General features: G+C 44.1%; 2 protein-coding genes across 2 annotated transcripts; both read right to left on the bottom strand.

The window, feature by feature from the left end:
• Window positions 1–1,812: 1,812 nt before the first annotated feature.
• LOC148591591 (olfactory receptor 14A16-like) lies at window positions 1,813–2,766 on the bottom strand. Its single transcript, XM_088537195.1, has one exon. The coding sequence runs from the start codon at window positions 2,764–2,766 to the stop codon at window positions 1,813–1,815; it is 954 nt and encodes a 317-aa protein (XP_088393321.1).
• A 7,548-nt stretch (window positions 2,767–10,314) lies between these two features.
• LOC148591590 (olfactory receptor 14A16-like) lies at window positions 10,315–11,271 on the bottom strand. Its single transcript, XM_088537194.1, has one exon. The coding sequence runs from the start codon at window positions 11,269–11,271 to the stop codon at window positions 10,315–10,317; it is 957 nt and encodes a 318-aa protein (XP_088393320.1).
• Window positions 11,272–17,587: the final 6,316 nt, after the last annotated feature.

Genomic DNA, 17,587 nt, shown 5'->3' with positions numbered 1-17,587 from the left:
AGCTTCCCAAAAAGGAAATATGAGCTCGTGGAAGGCGATTTGGGATACAAGAGAAGCAACGACTCTAATGTTCCTGCTAGTAGATGTAAATCAGCAGAGCCCCCACACAGAAGAGAACTTTTACCTTTAGAATGTACGGAAAATCAATCACAATGTAAATCATAAGCAATAAGTTTAATTGGAGATTTTTTATTTAATCATTGCTTTTATTGCTCAAATTTCTACAAGAAAGAACTGTACATACATGGTTTCAAAGACATATTTTAAACTGACACTTTCAACGACTCCTCACAATCTCTGCCCACTCAATGGCAGAGTTTAAAAAGAAAGAATGTACAAAAAGCCATAAGAAGGTACAAATACTTCATGGCCTCACTTCTCAAGTTTGTTGTTTGTTTGTTTGTTTTTAAATTTGGATTTGCTTGAGAACTGAGGGCCAAATCACTTCCTGAGCTGCTTTTGTCAATGAACAGTCGTGAGGAGTGAGTGATACAATGCACCTCACTCTTACAGAAAGAAATAGTACTATATTTCATTGACATGGACAGTGGTTTTAACAAGATTCTATGACAAGGTCATTGTTATTTACTGCACAGAGGACAAACTCATGCAAAATTACCAAGAAGACATTCCCAGTGAGTCCCAGGTTCACACTGGACCCCTTAGCTTCCCAAGCTAAGGAAGAAGTCTGGCTGTGGCTGAATCCTATCTTAGTCCCACACTTGGTCAGGGGTTGATGTCTAAGGGATTATGTGCCAAATCAATCCTGGATGCAATTTAGTAAAACTTAAAATGTGTTAGAAGGTTTTGCATGCTACATTCACTTCCCACAGATCTGTAGCTGCTAAGGGATATCTCAACCTCCAGGAATAACCTTGAGAGGTGTTCCTGCTCAAGGGGAGATCCTGGTGTGCAGCCCTCTGCCTTGCAAGGAGAACTCTACAGCCTCTTGGGCTGTCCCTCTATTTAGGGGATAAGATGATAGGTTTATAGTCATTTCCACTTATCAGCCAAAGTGTTGCTGACACCAGCTTAGTCCTTGCCATAGTGCAGTTGCTGTCACTCTCTCCAGACTCCACCAGGAGTGCCATTCTGAAGGACTAAGGCAGGATAAATGGGCCATCAGGAAGTGCAAGAAGCTTGCCCACGTGGACCTGGGAAGGAATAACCCTTTGCAAAAATACAGCCTGAGGACTGACTGTTTTGGGAGCAGCTCTGCAGAAAAGGCATCCAGGACCTCAATGGAGATCAAGCTAAACAAGAAGAGGCAGCGTGGCCCGGCAGCAAAGAAAGCTATGAACAGCCTAGGCTTCCTTAATAGGAGCATAGGATCTGTGGAAGTGGTCCCTCTAAGTGGCATTCCTTAGACCACATCTAGAATACTGAGACTGGTTTAGTGACCGCGGTTTAGGAGAGACATCAAAAACCTGAATTGAGTCCAGCAGAGCGGCCGAGACGGACAGAAGGCTTGAGCATGTGTCCTGTAAGGAGGCACTGAGGGAGGCAGGATTGTTCAGCGAAGGAAATAGAAACCTCAGAACAGCCTTGCAGTGCTCATGGGGATGACATCAAGAAGATGCAGCCAAGCGATTTATAGTAGTGATATTTAGATGTGATATTTAGAGAGAGATATGGAAATTATGCTTCTCATGGTGCAAATTCAGAGGACCTCTGATGACTTCAGAAGATAAATAAGAACATTTTTTACTGTTGTAACTTCAGACAAATGGGAGAAAATTCCAGAAACAAGTGTAATGAACAACATGCTTTGGGACTCCTAAAACTTTGCAGAAAATGTCCATTAAGACACAGTCATAGCCGAAAGCTGAATGGTTTTGTTTTGGCGAACTTGCAAGCCATCAGTTTTCTCATGGCATCTTTGATCTCTTTGTTTCTCATGCTGTAAATGATTGGATTCATGACAGGAGGCAACACAGAATAGAGAACATCCACAATATGATCCATAACTGATGGGGGATGGGAGGTGGGTTTGATATAGGCAATCGTCGCAGTAGAAACGAGCAAGGAGATCATAGTGAGATGCGGAAGGCATGTGGTATAAGCCTTATGCCGGCCATGCTTTGAGGGAATCTTAAACACTGCAGTGAAAATATGAAAGTAAGACACAACTATGAAAACGAAGTCAATGAAGTACAAGCATGCACTGATGACAAGAATAAGAAGTTCACTCATGTTCGCATCAGAACAGGAGATACTGAGGATCTGTGGCACGTCACAGAAGAATTTATCAATAACATTTGAGGAACAGAAAGGTAGCCAGAATGTATTACCAGTGTGCATTACCGAGTACAGAAGAGCAAAGATCCAGCCAACAGCAATCATCTGGGCACAATCTCTCAAGTTCATTATTGTATTGTAGTAGAGCGGCTTGCAGATGGCAACATAGCGGTCATATGCCATGAGAGTGAGGACAATGAAGTTGTCTGTGGCAAAGAAGAAGAAAAGAAAGACTTGGGCAACACATCCAGAATAAGAAATTGACCTGGTGTTGAGTAGGGAATTCCCTATGGATTTGGGGACAGTCACAGAGATGGAGCTGAGGTCCAGGATGGACAGATTCATCAGGAAGAAGTACATTGGTGTGTGAAGGCAGTGGTCAAAGGCTATGGCCAAGATAACAAGAAGATTGCCCATGAGAGCCAACACGTAGATAATTAGGAAGATGACAACATGTAAGATCTGCAGCTCCCTCCGGTCAGAGAATCCCAGCAGGAGAAACTCGGTCACAGTGCTTTGGTTGAACATTTTCCTTTTCTGCACAAACCTTGGATAGGAAAAACAAAGCAGGAACAGAAAGATGCTTTAGTGTTCTGGATTCTTATTTATACCTTTAACATCAAATGATCCCAGTGGCAAAAATTGCTTGGGGCATTCTGTCCATTTAAATATTTCTTTTTACTTGAACAATTCCACCAGGAGCCTCACAGGATATTTAGACTTTGTCAGAGAGGTCAGCCGTTCTAAAATGTTGCAGCTGACATGAGCGCACATCATCCATGAGGACATTTCTCAAAAGTCACACTTCTAGTGTAATGTATTGTCACAGCTTGAATTTTTCTACTCATGCTTTCCCCCTGTGCATACATAGAGACACCTTATATATAAAACCCATGCAGAGAGAGATTCACTTAAGTTCTGAGGGATTTCATTCACATACATGCATGTCCCCATAGATGATAAGTGATTTAACAGCTTTCTTAGCCAATCGAGAGAAACATGGATTTCTATGGCTTGATACAACACATCCTGTGGCCACTGCCTAAAAAGGTTATCAAGAAGATGGAGCCAAACTGCAAAGCTCCACTTCAACATCTCTGTTATTGAATTCTGAAAAACCAGAGTGAAATATATGTCAGAAGATCCTTCAAAGCTCTGCTTAATGGCCTCTCTTACCTTTTTCCAATTCCTTCTAGGCAAGAAGAAAGGAGTGTGGAGAAGGAAAATAAATCAGTCAGTCTGCAATTTCTTTCAAACACTCTAACTGAACCTTATGCATTACTGCTAGATTTTGTACTCTTCAAGGGCTTGAGGTTGCCATCCCTCCTATTAGCCAGTCACCCCCATCGGGTGTCTGAGTGGGTCTGCCTGATATTCAGCCAGGTGAATTCTACCTGGCACAGAGGAGTTGGCTGGTATGATTGTCTCCAGGACTTCAGCTGCAGAGCTGAAGGAAGTTAATAAATGTGGCATTTACAGCTCCCTGGGAAAACAGATGCCATCTCTCTTACCTGTCCTCAGATCTTCCTTCCTGGTTCTGGAGGCTCCAGTCATTTTGGGTGGCAAACACATCCACAGATATAAACTCTCCTGAGTCCTCTGCTCACTGCAGTCCTCTGCTTGTAACCAATAAACAACTGCCTTGTCTGCTTTTCCTCCTTCTGTGTACAGGAGGTAATTTAAAATAGCTTTCTGATTATTCCACTGACTGCAATTATCCATCACAGTTACAATTAGGGAAACATTTTGCTCCTTTGTCAATAAGTGCTCTTAATTGCACACAGGATTAGGCATTAAGTTTAGTTCCTCAAAGGAATGCTTGTTTTTCCCCAAAAGCTGGTGTAATCCTTAAATCTTTCATCTCATCATTGTTAGACATATGTACTGGATATTAAAGCAAGCAACAAATTTGCAGGGCAGAATGAAAGTGAACTGACAGGATGGTGTGGACAAGAATTGACTTTTTAGCACCGAGCACGTTTATTAAAAATGGGGAATGTATCCACAAAATGCCCTGGAAAGCAAGTACATGCAGAACTTTTCTTCTGAACTTTTCATCTCATTTCCTACTTACACAGTAGCTTAAAAGAATCTTTAAGCATAATTCAGAAACCTCAGATTAAGTCCACGCAAACCTTGTGAGCTTTTTTAGGTATCGTCTCCTCTCGTCTCCTCTTATTCTCCTCTCCTCTCTCCTCTCCTCTCCTTTTCCTTTTCCTCTCCCTCTCCTCTCCTCTCATCTCCTCTTGTCTCCTCTCCTCTGCTCTCCTCTCCTCTGCTCTCTCCTCTCTTCCCCTCTCCTCTCCTTTTCCTTTTCTTCTCCTCTCCACTCTCCTCTCCCCTCCTCTCTCCTCTTTCCATCTTTTCCCTTCTTCCATTTCTTCCTTCCTTTCCTTCTTTTCTGTTCCAAATGAGGGAAATCAGGGGAGTTTATGGCAGGTGACAGGACCGATATAAACAGCTGTAGTTTGTATAAACATTTCTAGTGCTGGAAGATTGCTGTAGTTGGGGGGCGACAGGGAAATCACGTAAGGAATTCCTGTATGAATCCACCTGACTTCTCCCCTGGACTGTGCTATCTGAATGGTTTGTCTTTGTGACTGTGAAGGTTCACTGAATGCTGGGGCACATTAGCAAGAGTGTATTCAGTAGCGCCAGAGAAGTGAAAATTTCTTGCTGCTTGGCACTGCAGCTGTTACATGCATCTGGAGAAATGTGACCAGCATGAAATGCTATAAGGAAGAGCTAGACTTTCCAGAAGCACACAGTGAAAGAAAAGAGGGAAGTGGCATGTTCTGCAGCAAGGAAATGTCCACTGGGCCCACAAAAATCAATTTTTTGTACTGAGAGAGGAGAAGCACTGGCAGGTGTCCAGGGGGATTGTGGAATTTTGGATATATCCCAGCTTTCCTTGGGCGATGTCCTGAGCAGCCTGGTCCAGCTTTTTTGAAAGGAGCTCTGCTTTGGGCAGGATTTTGGACCCCACAGGTCCTTCCCAATCTCCTGCTTTTCCTTTCATTTGGTTATATGCTTGTTTTTCCTGAAGATTTCAGAAGGGTTTCCCCAGAAAGTGTCAACGGTCGAGACAGATCTCATTGCCTGATTGGTCTCGGAGCTTTGAATCAATGAGGAAGTACAAGAATGTAATATGCTAGCACCACTATGGAAAGGAGCTGTGAAGAAAGGAGATTTATTTGCCAAGCCATAAATTAAATGGAGGAGAAGCATCAGACATAGACTCCTTTCTGAAGAATCTTGGACTTTTGAGGATATATTAGTAAATATTTGGGGTACTCTTCTTAAAGTTGGGTGTGATTTTTTGGAGAGGCTAGGAAAGTTCAAAGGGATACTGTTTTGAATGGCTTAGTTTCCAAATTAAAGTAGAAGCTTTAGTTGTTATTGAAAGACTTTCTTGTTTTAAGGAACCAATCTCAGCTTCCAAAATATGTCTGTCAACTATGGTTTTAAAAAAAAGGACATTCTAATTTTGATGTTGCTGTGGCTTTTTTTGCTTTATTTTATTTTGAGGTAAAAAGAGAAAAAACTGTGAAATGATGTAGATGTCCCACTGTTTTGTGGAAAAAATGTTGAGATTGGACCCCTTAGCTTTCCAAGCTAAGGAAGAAGTCTGTGTTTGGCTGAATCCAATCGACCTTTGGAATATTTTTACTTTTGTTTTAGAAAGGTCCTTATTGGTGGCATGCTAGGGCATAAGTGACATCCAGAGTCTAAAACCGTGATCAAATATCAAGACACAGGGGACAAAATATGTAAGGCCTGAGTGCAAATATAATTAGGGAGAGTGTATCCCTCTTCAGGGCAAGGAGGCCTGGCATCTCGGTAAAGAGAGAAGGAAAATGCCCCTGAAACATCATAAATGAGACCCTGTAAAGCTGAAAGAAGAGTGCAATGGAGGGGCATCACTGGGTGCTTTGCACTTTGCTGCTCCTCCACTCCTGCCCTTTCCGGCTCCTTTGCTGAAGCAGTGTTTCACCAGCAGCATTTCTGCCAGAGTCTTCAGGCTGCCTTTCACTTGCAGGAGGTAATGGCAATTGCACTGGTGTCTGTTGTGGTAGCACCATGCAGTACTGCAGTAGACTCAGTACACTGAGCAATGTGCAGCCAGTCTGGGGTTGGGGTAGGATGTGGTAGAGGAGCAGAATGCTTGGAGGGAAGCATAATGTGCAAGAAGGAACACCTGCCTGCCCCTATGACCCTGCCCTGGCGCCAGGGACCTCCTTACTGCAGCTCCAGGCTTGGCCAATACTCAGCCCCTTCCGGGAAGGCGGCTGTTCTAACAACAGGGCAGCTCATTTCACTGCTGGCCCCAATGCAAAGCCTTTTCCGGACCAAGGAGGAGCCTCATGCAACAGGATAACGGGGCCCTCGATTTGGGAGAGTCAGCAGTCACCCAGCACGAACCCATTTTTGGTTTTGGGCCAACCTCAGGCTGGCCTGGCACAGTTGCCCTCAGTTGCACCAGTGCTGTGCACACTTACTGACTTATTTATTACTTACTGACCGATGGATTTATCTATCACGCAGCCATTGGTGATGGCAGTCCCTGCAGCCAGGGGCTCTCCGAGGAACTCCTGGGAGCTTCCACCCTCCTCGGTACAGCTGTAAGGAGGCCGAGAGACCAGTCGAAACTTGGACAGGGCATTTGAGCTGCGGCCATCGGACTCACCGCCCTGGCTGGCTGGGGGAGCCAGGCAGGGCGCTTTGCTGCTCTGTCACTCCTGCCCTTCCCTGCTCCTTCGCTGAAGCTCTGTTTCACCAAGAGCAGCCCTGGCCCAGGCAAGGCCAGGCCAGGCACTTCCGAAAAAAGAAAGAAAAAAAAAAAAACGGGCACATGTGTGCACACACACGAGGGTGGCACCCACTGCCTCTCTACATATTCCCAGCCTTGGCCCAGACGCTACCCGCCCTGTGCCCAGACCCAACAGGTTGCCTTCAAACCATCACCCTCAGGTGCAGCTCTCAAGTGCCCTGCAATTCAAAAACTGCCTCTGCCCCACAGAGAACTTCTCTGCCTGGCACTCATGGGAGATTCACAGGAGTCTGTCTAGGTCGTGGCCAAGATCCTCACACCCGGCCTGTCGTTATGCACCGGGAGGAAGAGGAGGTCTTCAACAGGAGGCAGCTTCCCTCACATGCAGCCGAAAGCCAGGAGGCCACCAGCACTCTTGTGCAGCGACTTGCGGGCCTGGAGGGATCATGGTGCCCATGCGGTGGTGCTGTGCCCAATCCCAGCACGCAGGGCACGGGCATACATGAGGCAGGTCCTCCTTGGCCCCAGGCTGGCAAGGTTTCATCCTTGTAGGAGGCTAAGCAGCAGGGATGTGTGGGCAGGGGTGGCTGTATCTGTTCCTGGGGTGAGCAGTGCAGGCAGCAAGGGGTACAGCCCCAAATTTTGCAGGACAAGCCATGGATGGGTAATGGCAGATCCAGATTGCCTGGACTGGGCAGCTCCCAAAGGCCACAACAGTGTTGGCTCCAGCCAAAAGCTACCCACAACTGTTTGGTACCGGTATGGCTCTCTGGCAACAGCCAGAGGCCCTGGTCTGGGCTCTTGGCCAATGGCACCAGCAGCCTGACTCCACCAGCCGTACAGACCCTGTGACTGTGTGCGCTGCCTGCCCTCTCGCTGGAGAAGAGTTTCTCCATCTAGATCCCTACATTCAACCCCTGTGTGCAGGGTGCCCCCTCACGGAATCACAGAATCACAGAATCACAGAATGCTTAAGGTTGGAAGGGACCTCCAGAGATCATCTAGTCCAACCCCCCTGCTCCAGCAGGGACACCCAGAGCACGTGGCACATGGTGGCATCCAGGTGAGTCTTAAAGATCTCCAGAGAAGGAGACTCCACAGCCTCTCTGGGCAGCCCGTTCCAGGGATCTGTCACCCTCACAGTAAAGAAGTTCTTCCTCATATGGAGGTGGAACTTCTGTGTTTCAACTTAGACCTGTTACCCCTCATCCTGTCACCGGCCACCACAGAGGAGAGCCTCACCCAGGTGGGGAGGGCATCAGGCCAGGATCCCAGTGCTACCAGCATCCTTGCTGCCTGTCCCGCTCTTCCCCAGCACAGCCCTCAGGAGCACTGTGCCCATTAGGCAGCGTTCCTGCCAGGTGCGGGCCGATGCGCTCAGTCCAAGGCCAGCTCGGCTTTCCCCTCTCCAACTGTGTTTAGGGCTGTTGCCTGGTGGCCAAGAGCCTGGGGGCTGCGCTTGACATATCAGGTCCCCAAGAATGGGCCCTTCCCAAAAAGGAAATATGAGCTTGTGGAGGTGATTTGGGATACAAGAGAAGCAACGACTCTAATGTTCCTGCTGGTAGATGTAAATCAGAAGAGCCCCCACACAGAAGAGAACTTTTACCTTTAGAATGTACGGAAAATCAATCACAATGTAAATCATAAGCAATAAGTTTAATTGGAGATTTTTTTTAATCATTGCTTTTATTGCTCAAATTTCTACAAGAAAGAACCGTACATACATGGTTTCAAAGACATATTTTAAACTGACACTTTCAACGACTCCTCACAATTGCTGCCCACTCAATGGCAGATTTTAAAAAGAGAATGTACAAAAAGCCATAAGAAGGTCCAAATACTTCATGGCCTCACTTCTCAAGTTTGTTGTTTGTTTGTTTATTTTTTTCTTCACAAACAAATTTGGATTTGCTTGAGAACTGAGGGCCAAATCACTTCCTGAGCTGCTTTTGTCAATGAATAGTCGTGAGGGGTGAGTGATACAATGAACCTCACTCTTATGGAAAGAAATAGTACTATATTTCATTGACATGGACAGTGGTTTTAACAAGATTCTATGACAAGGTCATTGTTATTTACTGCATAGAGGACAAGCTCATGCAAAATTACCAAGAAGACATTCCCAGTGAGTCCCAGGTTCACACTGGACCCCTTAGCTTCCCAAGCTAAGGAAGAAGTCTGGCTGTGGCTGAATCCTATCTTAGTCCCACACTTGGTCAGGGGTTGATGTCTAAGGGATTATGTGCCAAATCAATCCTGGATGCAATTTAGTAAAACCTAAAATGTGTTAGAAGGTTTTGCATGCTACGTTCACTTCCCACAGATCTGTAGCTGGTAAGGGATGTCTCAACCTCCAGGAATAACCTTGAGAGGTGTTCCTGCTCAAGGGGAGATCCTGGTGTGCAGCCCTCTGCCTTGCAAGGAGAACTCTACAGCCTCTTGGGCTGTCCCTCTATTTAGGGGATAAGATGATAGCTTTATAGTCATTTCCACTTATCAGCCAAAGTGTTCCTGACACCAGCTTAGTCCTTGCCATAGTGCAGTTGCTGTCACTCTCTCCAGACTCCAGCAGGAGTGCCATTCTGAAGGACTAAGGCAGGATAAATGGGCCATCCGGAAGTGCAAGAAGCTTGCCCATGTGGACCTGGGAAGGAATAACCCTTTGCAAAAATGCAGCCTGAGGACTGACTGTTTTGGGAGCAGCTCTGCAGAAAAGGCCTCCAGAACCTCAATGGAGATCAAGCTAAACAAGAAGGGGCAGCATGGCCCGGCAGCAAAGAAAGCTATAAACAGCCTAGGCTTCCTTAATAGGAGCATAGGCTTCGTGGAAGTGGTCACTCTAAGTGGCATTCCTTAGGCAACATCTAGAATACTGAGACTGGTTTAGTGACCGCGGTTTAGGAGAGACATCAAAAACCTGAACTGAGTCCAGCAGAGCAGCCGAGACGGACAGAAGGCTTGAGCATGTGTCCTGTAAGGAGGCACTGAGAGAGGCAGGATTGTTCAGCGAAGGAAATAGAAACTTCAGAACAGCCTTACAGTGCTCATGGGGATGTCATCAAGAAGATGCAGCCAAGCGCTTTATAGTGGGGATATTTAGGTGTGATATTTAGAGAGAGAGATTGAAATTAGACTTCTCATGGTGCAAATTCAGAGGATCTCTGATGCCTTCAGAAGATAAATATTAACAATTCACACTGTTGTAACTTCTGACAGATGGGAGAAAATTCCACGAACGAGTCTAAAGGATAAAATGCTTTGGGACTCCTAAAACTTTGCAGAAAATGTCCATCAAGGCACAGTCATAGCCGAAAGCTGAACGGTTTTGTTTTGGGGAAGAATTTGCAAGCCATCAGTTTTCTCATGGCACCTTTGATCTGTTTGTTTCTCATGCTGTAAATGATTGGATTCATGACAGGAGGCAACACAGAATAGAGAACATCCACAATAAGATCCATAACTGATGGGGGATGGGAGGTGGGTTTGATATACGCAATGGTCCCAGTAGAAATGACCAAAGAGATCATAATGAGATGTGGAAGGCATGTGGTATAGGCCTTATGCCGGCCATGCTTTGAGGGAATCTTAAACACTGCAGTGAAAATATGAAAGTAAGACACAACTATGAAAAGGAAGTCAATGAAGTACAAGCATGCACTGATGACAAGAATAAGAAGTTCACTCATGTTTGCATCAGAACAGGAGATACTGAGGATCTGTGGCACGTCACAGAAGAATTTATCAATAACATTTGAGGAACAGAAAGGTAGCCAGAATGTGTTACCAGTGTGCATTACCGAGTACAGAAGAGCAAAGATCCAGGCAGCAGCAATCATCTGGGCACAAAATCTCAAGTTCATGATTGTATGGTAGTAGAGCGGCTTGCAGATGGCGACATAGCGGTCATATGCCATGAGAGTGAGGACGATGAAATTGTCTGTGGCAAAGAAGAAGAAAAGAAAGACTTGGGCAACACATCCAGAATAAGAAATAGACCTGGTGTTGAGTAGGGAATTCCCTATGGATTTGGGGACAGTCACAGAGATGGAGCTGAGGTCCAGGATGGACAGATTCATCAGGAAGAAGTACATTGGTGTGTGAAGGCAGTGGTCAAAGGCTATGGCCAAGATAACAAGAAGATTGCCCATGAGAGCCAACACGTAGATAATAAGGAAGATGACAACATGTAAGATCTGCAGCTCCCTCTGGTCAGAGAATCCCAGCAGGAGAAACTCGGTCACAGTGCTTTGGTTGAACATTTTCCTTTTCTGCACAAACCTTGGATAGGAAAAACAAAGCAGGAACAGAAAGATGCTTTAGTGTTCTCGATTCTTATTTATACCTTTAAAAACAAATTATCTCAGTGCCAAAAAGTGCTTGGTGAGTTCTGTCCATTTTTCGTTTTCCTTTTAACTTTAGCAATCAGGAGCCTCGCAGGATATTTAGACTTTGTCAGAGAGGTCAGCCGTTCTAAAATGTTGCAGCTGACATGAGTGCACAGCATCCATGAGGACATTTCTCAAAAGTCACACTTCTAGTGTAATGTATTGTGACAGCTTGAATTTTTCTACTCATACTTTCCCCCTGTGCTCGCATAGAGACACCTTTATATAAAGCCCATACAGAGAGCGATTCACTTCAGTTCTGAGGGATTTCATTCACATACATGCATGTCTCCATAGAAGCTAAGTGGTTTAACAGTTTTCTTAGACAATAGAGAGAAACATGGATTTCTATGGCTTGATACAACATATCCTGTGGCCACTGCCTAAAAAGGTTATCAAGAAGATGGAGCCAAACTGCATAGCTCCACTTCAACATCTCTGTTATTGAATTCTGAAAAACAAGAGTGAAATATATGTCAGAAGATCCTTCAAAGATCCGCTTAATGGCCCGTCTTACTTTCCTCTGATTCCTTCAAGGCAAGAGGAAAGGAGTTTGGAGAAGAAGGAAAATAAATCAGTCAGTCTGCAATTTCTTTCAAACACTCTAACTGAACCTTATGCATTTCTCAGATTCTGTACTCTTCAAGGGCTTGAGGTTGCCTTCCCCCCTATTAGCCAGTCATGGACAATCAGATTCATCCCACCTAACTTCAGGCACCCCCATCCGGTGTCTGTGCCAGACCGCCTGATATTCAGCCAGCTGAATTCCACCTAGCACACAGGAGTTGGCTGGTATGATTGTCTCCAGGACTTCAGCTGCAGAGCTGAAAGAAGTTCATAAATGTGGCATTTACAGCTCCCTGGGAAAACAGATGCCATCTCTCTCACCTGTCTTCAGATCTTCTTTCCTGGATCTGAAGGCTCCAGTCATTTTGGGTGGCAAACACATCCACAGATATAAACTCTCCTGAGTCCTCTGCTCACTGCAGTCCTCTGCTTGTAACCAATAAACAACTGTCTGTCTCCTCTTCTTCCTTCTGTGACCAGGAGGTAATTTAAAATAGCTTTCTGATTATTCCACTGACTGCAATTATCCATCACAGTTATAATTAGGGAGACGTTCTTGCTCCTTTGTCAGTAAGGGCTCTTAGTTGCACACAAGATTAGGCAGTAAGTTTAGTTCCTCAAAGGAATGCTTATTTTTCCCCAAAAGCTGTTGTAATCCTTAAATCTTTCATCTCATCATTGTTAGGCATATGTACTGGATATTAAAGCAGGCAACAAATTTGCAGGGCAGAATGAAAGTGAAGTGACGGGACGATGTGGACAAGAATGGGCTTTTTAGCTCCGAGCACGTTTATTAAAAATGGGGAATGTATCCACAAAGTGCCCTGGAAAGCAAGTACATGCAGAACTTTTCTTCTGAACATTTCATCTCATTTCCTACCTACACATTAGCCTAAAAGAATCCTTAGGCATAATTCAGAAACCTCAGATTAAGTCCATGCAAACCTCATGAGCTTCTTAAGGTATCATCTCATCTGTCCTCTCCCCTCCTCTCCTCTCCTCTCCTCTCCTCTCCTCTCCTCTCCTCTCCTCTGCTCTCTCCTCACCCCTCTTTCCATCTTTCCCTTTCTTCTAGTTCTTCCTTCCTTTCCCTCTTTTCTTTTCCATTCCAAATGAGGGAAATATAGAGTGCTGTATGGCAGTTGACAAGACTGATGGTTTTATAATGGAAAAGGAAGAAGAGTCTTTCCATATCACGGGCTAGAGTATAAGTGCCTATATAAACACTTGTAATTTGTATAAACATTTCTAGTGCTGGAAGATTGCTGTAGTTGGGGGGCGACAGGGAAATCACGTAAGGAATTCCTGTATGAATCCACCTGACTTCTGCCCTGGACTGTGCTGTCTGAATGGTTTGTCTTTGCGACTGTGAAGGTTCACTGAATGCTGGGCCTCATTAGCAAGAATGTATTCAGCAACTCCAGAGAAGTGAAAATTTCTTGCTGCTTGGCACTGCAGCTGTTAGATGCATCTGGAGAAATGTGACCAGCATGAAATGCTATAAGGAAGAGCTAGACTTTCCAGAAGCACACAGTGAAAGAACAAGAGGGAAGGGGCATGTTCTGCAGCAAGGAAATCTCCACTGTGCCCACAAAAATAATTTTTTTTACAGTGAGAGTGGAGAAGCACTGGTAGATGCCCAGGGAGGTTGTGGAATTTTGGATATATCCAAGCTTTCCTTGGGCGATGTCCTGAGCAGCCTGGCCCAGCTTTTTTCAAAGGAGCTCTGCTTTGGGCAGGGTTTTGGACCCCACAGGTCCTTCCCAATCTCCTGCTTTTCCTTTCATTTGGTTATATATTTGCTTGTTGTTCCTGAAGATTTCAGAAGGGTTTCCCCAGAAAGTGTCAACGGTCGAGACAGATCTCATTGCCTGATTGGTCTCGGAGCTTTGAGTCAATGAGGAAGTACAAGAACGTAATATGCTAGCACCACTATGGAAAGGAGCTGTGAAGAAAGGAGATTTATTTGCCAAGCCATAAATTAAATGGAGGAGAAACATCAGACATAGACTCCTTTCTGAAGAATCTTGAACTTTTGAGGATATATTAGTAAATATTTGGGGTACCCTTCTTAAAGTTAGGATGTGATGTTTTTGGGAGGATTGGGAGACTTCCCAGAAACACACAGTTAAAGAACAAGAGGGAAGGGTCATCATCTGCAAGAAGGAAATCTCTACTCAGCTCACGGAGATAATTTTTTGTAATGAGAGTGGAGAAGGACTGATAGGCGTCCACAGGTCAAATTTTTATTCTGAAATTTTTGGGTTTTTTTGCATGGAAGAATACTTCAAGAGATATTCAATGGGCAAGAAAGAATAAGCATCATCCTCAGAGTTGATCTTGTGGAGCTGTAGAGCTGAGGGTAAATGGAAAAACAGATTTTCCCCCCCCCCTTTAAATTCTGTCTTGCCAAGGCTATTATGCATGCATTTTTTTCTGTAGTGTCTATCCATCCTTCACTTCACTCTTCTCTCCCATCTTTTATCTATCGTCTTTGTGCACTTAGTAATGTAGGCATATGTGCATTTTGCCTTTTCTATATTTGGTGGAGTTCGAATATTTTCATTCCATTCAAAGATTTATTCATGCTAAGGTCCTAGGCATTTTCTGCACATACTGTTTTATCAACTAATGGAATATAGAACCCATATGAAGCATTCTAACTGGAATGAGAACTCTGTGCTTGAGACTGTATTTACATGAAGAAGACTGAATGTATGTGATTCCTGTGGCTGCTTCAGTCTCTCACGGGGGTTCATTACCGGCCTACCCCTTTAATGTCATCAGAATCAGACTGAATTTTGCTTTTATGGTCTTTTCCACTGATTATCAAAATAGGCTTTTTTTTTCTTGCTGGCCATAAAGTCTCAATGAACAACCCAAGAGTAGTTCAATTTGTCCTCCTAGGTATAACCAACAGCCACTCTTTGGAGATTTTCCTCTGTATCTTTCTTGTGACTGCCTACTTCTTGATCCTGCTTGGAAACATTACTGTCATCACTCTCACTCTGGTTTGCAAGTGCTTTCAGACTCCAGTGTACTAATTCCTCAGGAATTTTGCCCTTCTGGAAATTGCTTTCATCTCTAGGTTCATCGCAAATACTCTCGAAAGCCTTCTGACAGAGAGAAAGATGATTTCCCTGCCCGGTTGTTTTCTTCAGATGCTGTTTTTCTTCTGCTTGGGCACCTGCACATTTTTCCATATGGCAGCAATGTCCTTTGATCAATATATTGCCATTTGCCAGCCTTTGCATTCCCTAGCCATTATGAACAGCAGGTTTTGCCTCAAGCTGATTTTGGCTTGCTGGGTAGTGAGTTTCTTTGTGATGTTTCCTCCCACCATTATGATTGTCCAATTGCCATTTTGTGGTCCCAGTGTCATGAACCACTTTTACTGTGATACCCCCTTTTTATTGCAGTTGTCCTGTATGAATACATGTTTCATTGAGGAATTGATGCTGGTCATATTAATTATCATCATACTCAGTGCCTTAATAGTAACTGTTATTTCTTATGGCTGCATTATTGTAACCATCTTGCATATCCCATCTTCCACAGGAAGGAAGAAAGCATTTTCCACTTGCTCAGCTCATCTTATGGTGGTGATGATATTTTATAGTACCTCCATTTGCAGGTATATCTGCCCAGCACAGCGGGGTGGATGGCATTCTGACAAAGTTTTTGCTTTCTTCTTTTGCATAGTGACTCAAATGCTTAACCCATACATCTACTCCCTCAGGAACAATCAGGTCAAGCACGCATTAAAGAGGAGCGTGGTGAAGGCATTTTCCAGCTCCCTGAGTCAGTCGAGAGCTGGACTAGCTCCTCCAGTTGACTGAATAGTTATGCATTTGTGGCATCAGAATTGTGTAACTGAATTTAAGCTTGTGAATTCAGATGCTTTGTGCTTTATACATGTTGTGAGATTTCTTTTTTTCCATTTGCAAGAAAAATATGCCAGCAAAGGAGGGGTATACTAGTCCTTCAGTAACTTAACTGAGTTTGAGTGTGGGTCTTTTTTTTCCCCGTCTTTGGGAAAATCAGGCAGCAGCACTGGAAACCAGCCGGAGCAGGCCAGGAGTTTATAATCCCAAACTGTTTGCTCCTAGTCTCTACTCTGAGGTTACTACCTCCTAAACAGATGTATTTGAAGAGCATTTCTGTTTTGAAATACCAGACTTCAGTGATCCTTTATGATAAAGTAGATTGCTCTGCTCTGGCAGGTTAAGACAGTGCCTCTAGAGGAAACGTGCACTTCTGGAATAGTAGCTGCAAGCCAAATGAGATAACCATTGGTATTGAAATGTCACCAGACTCTCCAGAGGTGCAGGTATCACCCCCCAGCTTAGAGGTTGAACAGCTCATCTGGAGACAAAAACATGTTGATAGTTCTCTCAGAACTTCTTTCGGTCTGCAAAAGAATACTGACTGTAAGAAAGCCAGGTTGAAACTAGCTGATCTATTCTGAAGCAAATGTTTGCAGAGTCTGGGGAGACCAGATGATCTCAAAAGAGCTGGCCACACTAGTCTTTGGAAACAACCAAGAATCTCTTGAAGAAATGCTGGAAACAATATCAATTAAGGTGATAGTTCATTACTATTAGTCTCATTTGGAAAGATAAGACAAATAAGTGAATCAATCTCTTTCCTTATTTATATATTTTTTATCTTTTGTTATTCCCATCTTTATTTTGCTCAGTCTGGCTGTTCTGAAGTCACATCCTTCTCCAGCCCTTTGCTAGTCCCTTGACACGTGCTTCTCTGCGTCATCTCTAATCCTTTGCTGCCATCTGAAGGCCAAAGCGATTCAAATAAATTTTGCTGGTACTCCATTTATTCCTTGCTTTTTCCTCTTGTCTTTTTTTTTCCACTACAATTAAAAGGCCACATTTTCACTTATGCAAATAGACTTCTCTCAGCCAGTGGCTTTATAACATAGCCTAGGGCCAGGGTCAAAAACCGATTCTGCTCAGAAGTTATTGCTACAGTAATAATTGTTCATTCCCAGGCACTGACACTCAAAAGTCCATACTCTTATACTCTATGGTGCTTCTGGGCATGGTTTTAGGGCAGGAAAACTGTCTGGCCAATTCAGAATTTAGCATGTACCAGAGTCCACTTTTAATAGGCCACTTGGGTGTGCATCTCTGTTTTGGAAACTAACAGTGTTTGTTAGAATGGATGCCACCAAATGATGTCAGTCAGCCTCTGGACAAGAAAAGGAAAATGACACATTGAATTTATTTTTAATTATATTAAAAACAAACAAACAAGCAAAACAAGCAAACAAAAAATGTTGAAGAGATTTGACATATTTTAGCAACTGCATCTGAAATAATCTCACTTAAATTTAGGGGAGCAATACATGTTCCTAAACACAGGAGTCATCCAGCATCTTTCAAGTTTGTCTTTCCAGTTGGTGTTCTGAAGGCTTTAGGCAATAGCTGGAAGCCTTGTACACATGCTTGAGAGACCTTTGGGTATCTAGATCCTTAGGTCCTTATGTTACAGGTACTCTGAGTGCTTTGCCTAAACTCACTGCACCTTCAGAGCACTAGTCATCTTTCCAGACAACCAGTACAGACAGAGCTATCTACATTCTAATATGTAATATGTAGCTGAA

The sequence above is a fragment of the Tinamus guttatus genome, unplaced genomic scaffold, assembly GCF_059628265.1.
Source record: "Tinamus guttatus ecotype Peru unplaced genomic scaffold, ASM5962826v1 Tinamus_guttatus_pri_ptg000732l, whole genome shotgun sequence".
NCBI classification, from domain to species: Eukaryota; Metazoa; Chordata; class Aves; order Tinamiformes; family Tinamidae; genus Tinamus; species Tinamus guttatus.
Note: the sequence above shows the minus strand (reverse complement) of the source record. Positions and strands in the feature narration are given on the sequence as shown.

What these genes read in the sequence shown, in the direction of transcription:
- LOC148591591 (XM_088537195.1), bottom strand. Translation starts at nt 2,766, where the DNA reads ATGTTCAACCAAAGCACTGTGACCGAGTTTCTCCTGCTGGGATTCTCT.
- LOC148591590 (XM_088537194.1), bottom strand. Translation starts at nt 11,271, where the DNA reads ATGTTCAACCAAAGCACTGTGACCGAGTTTCTCCTGCTGGGATTCTCT.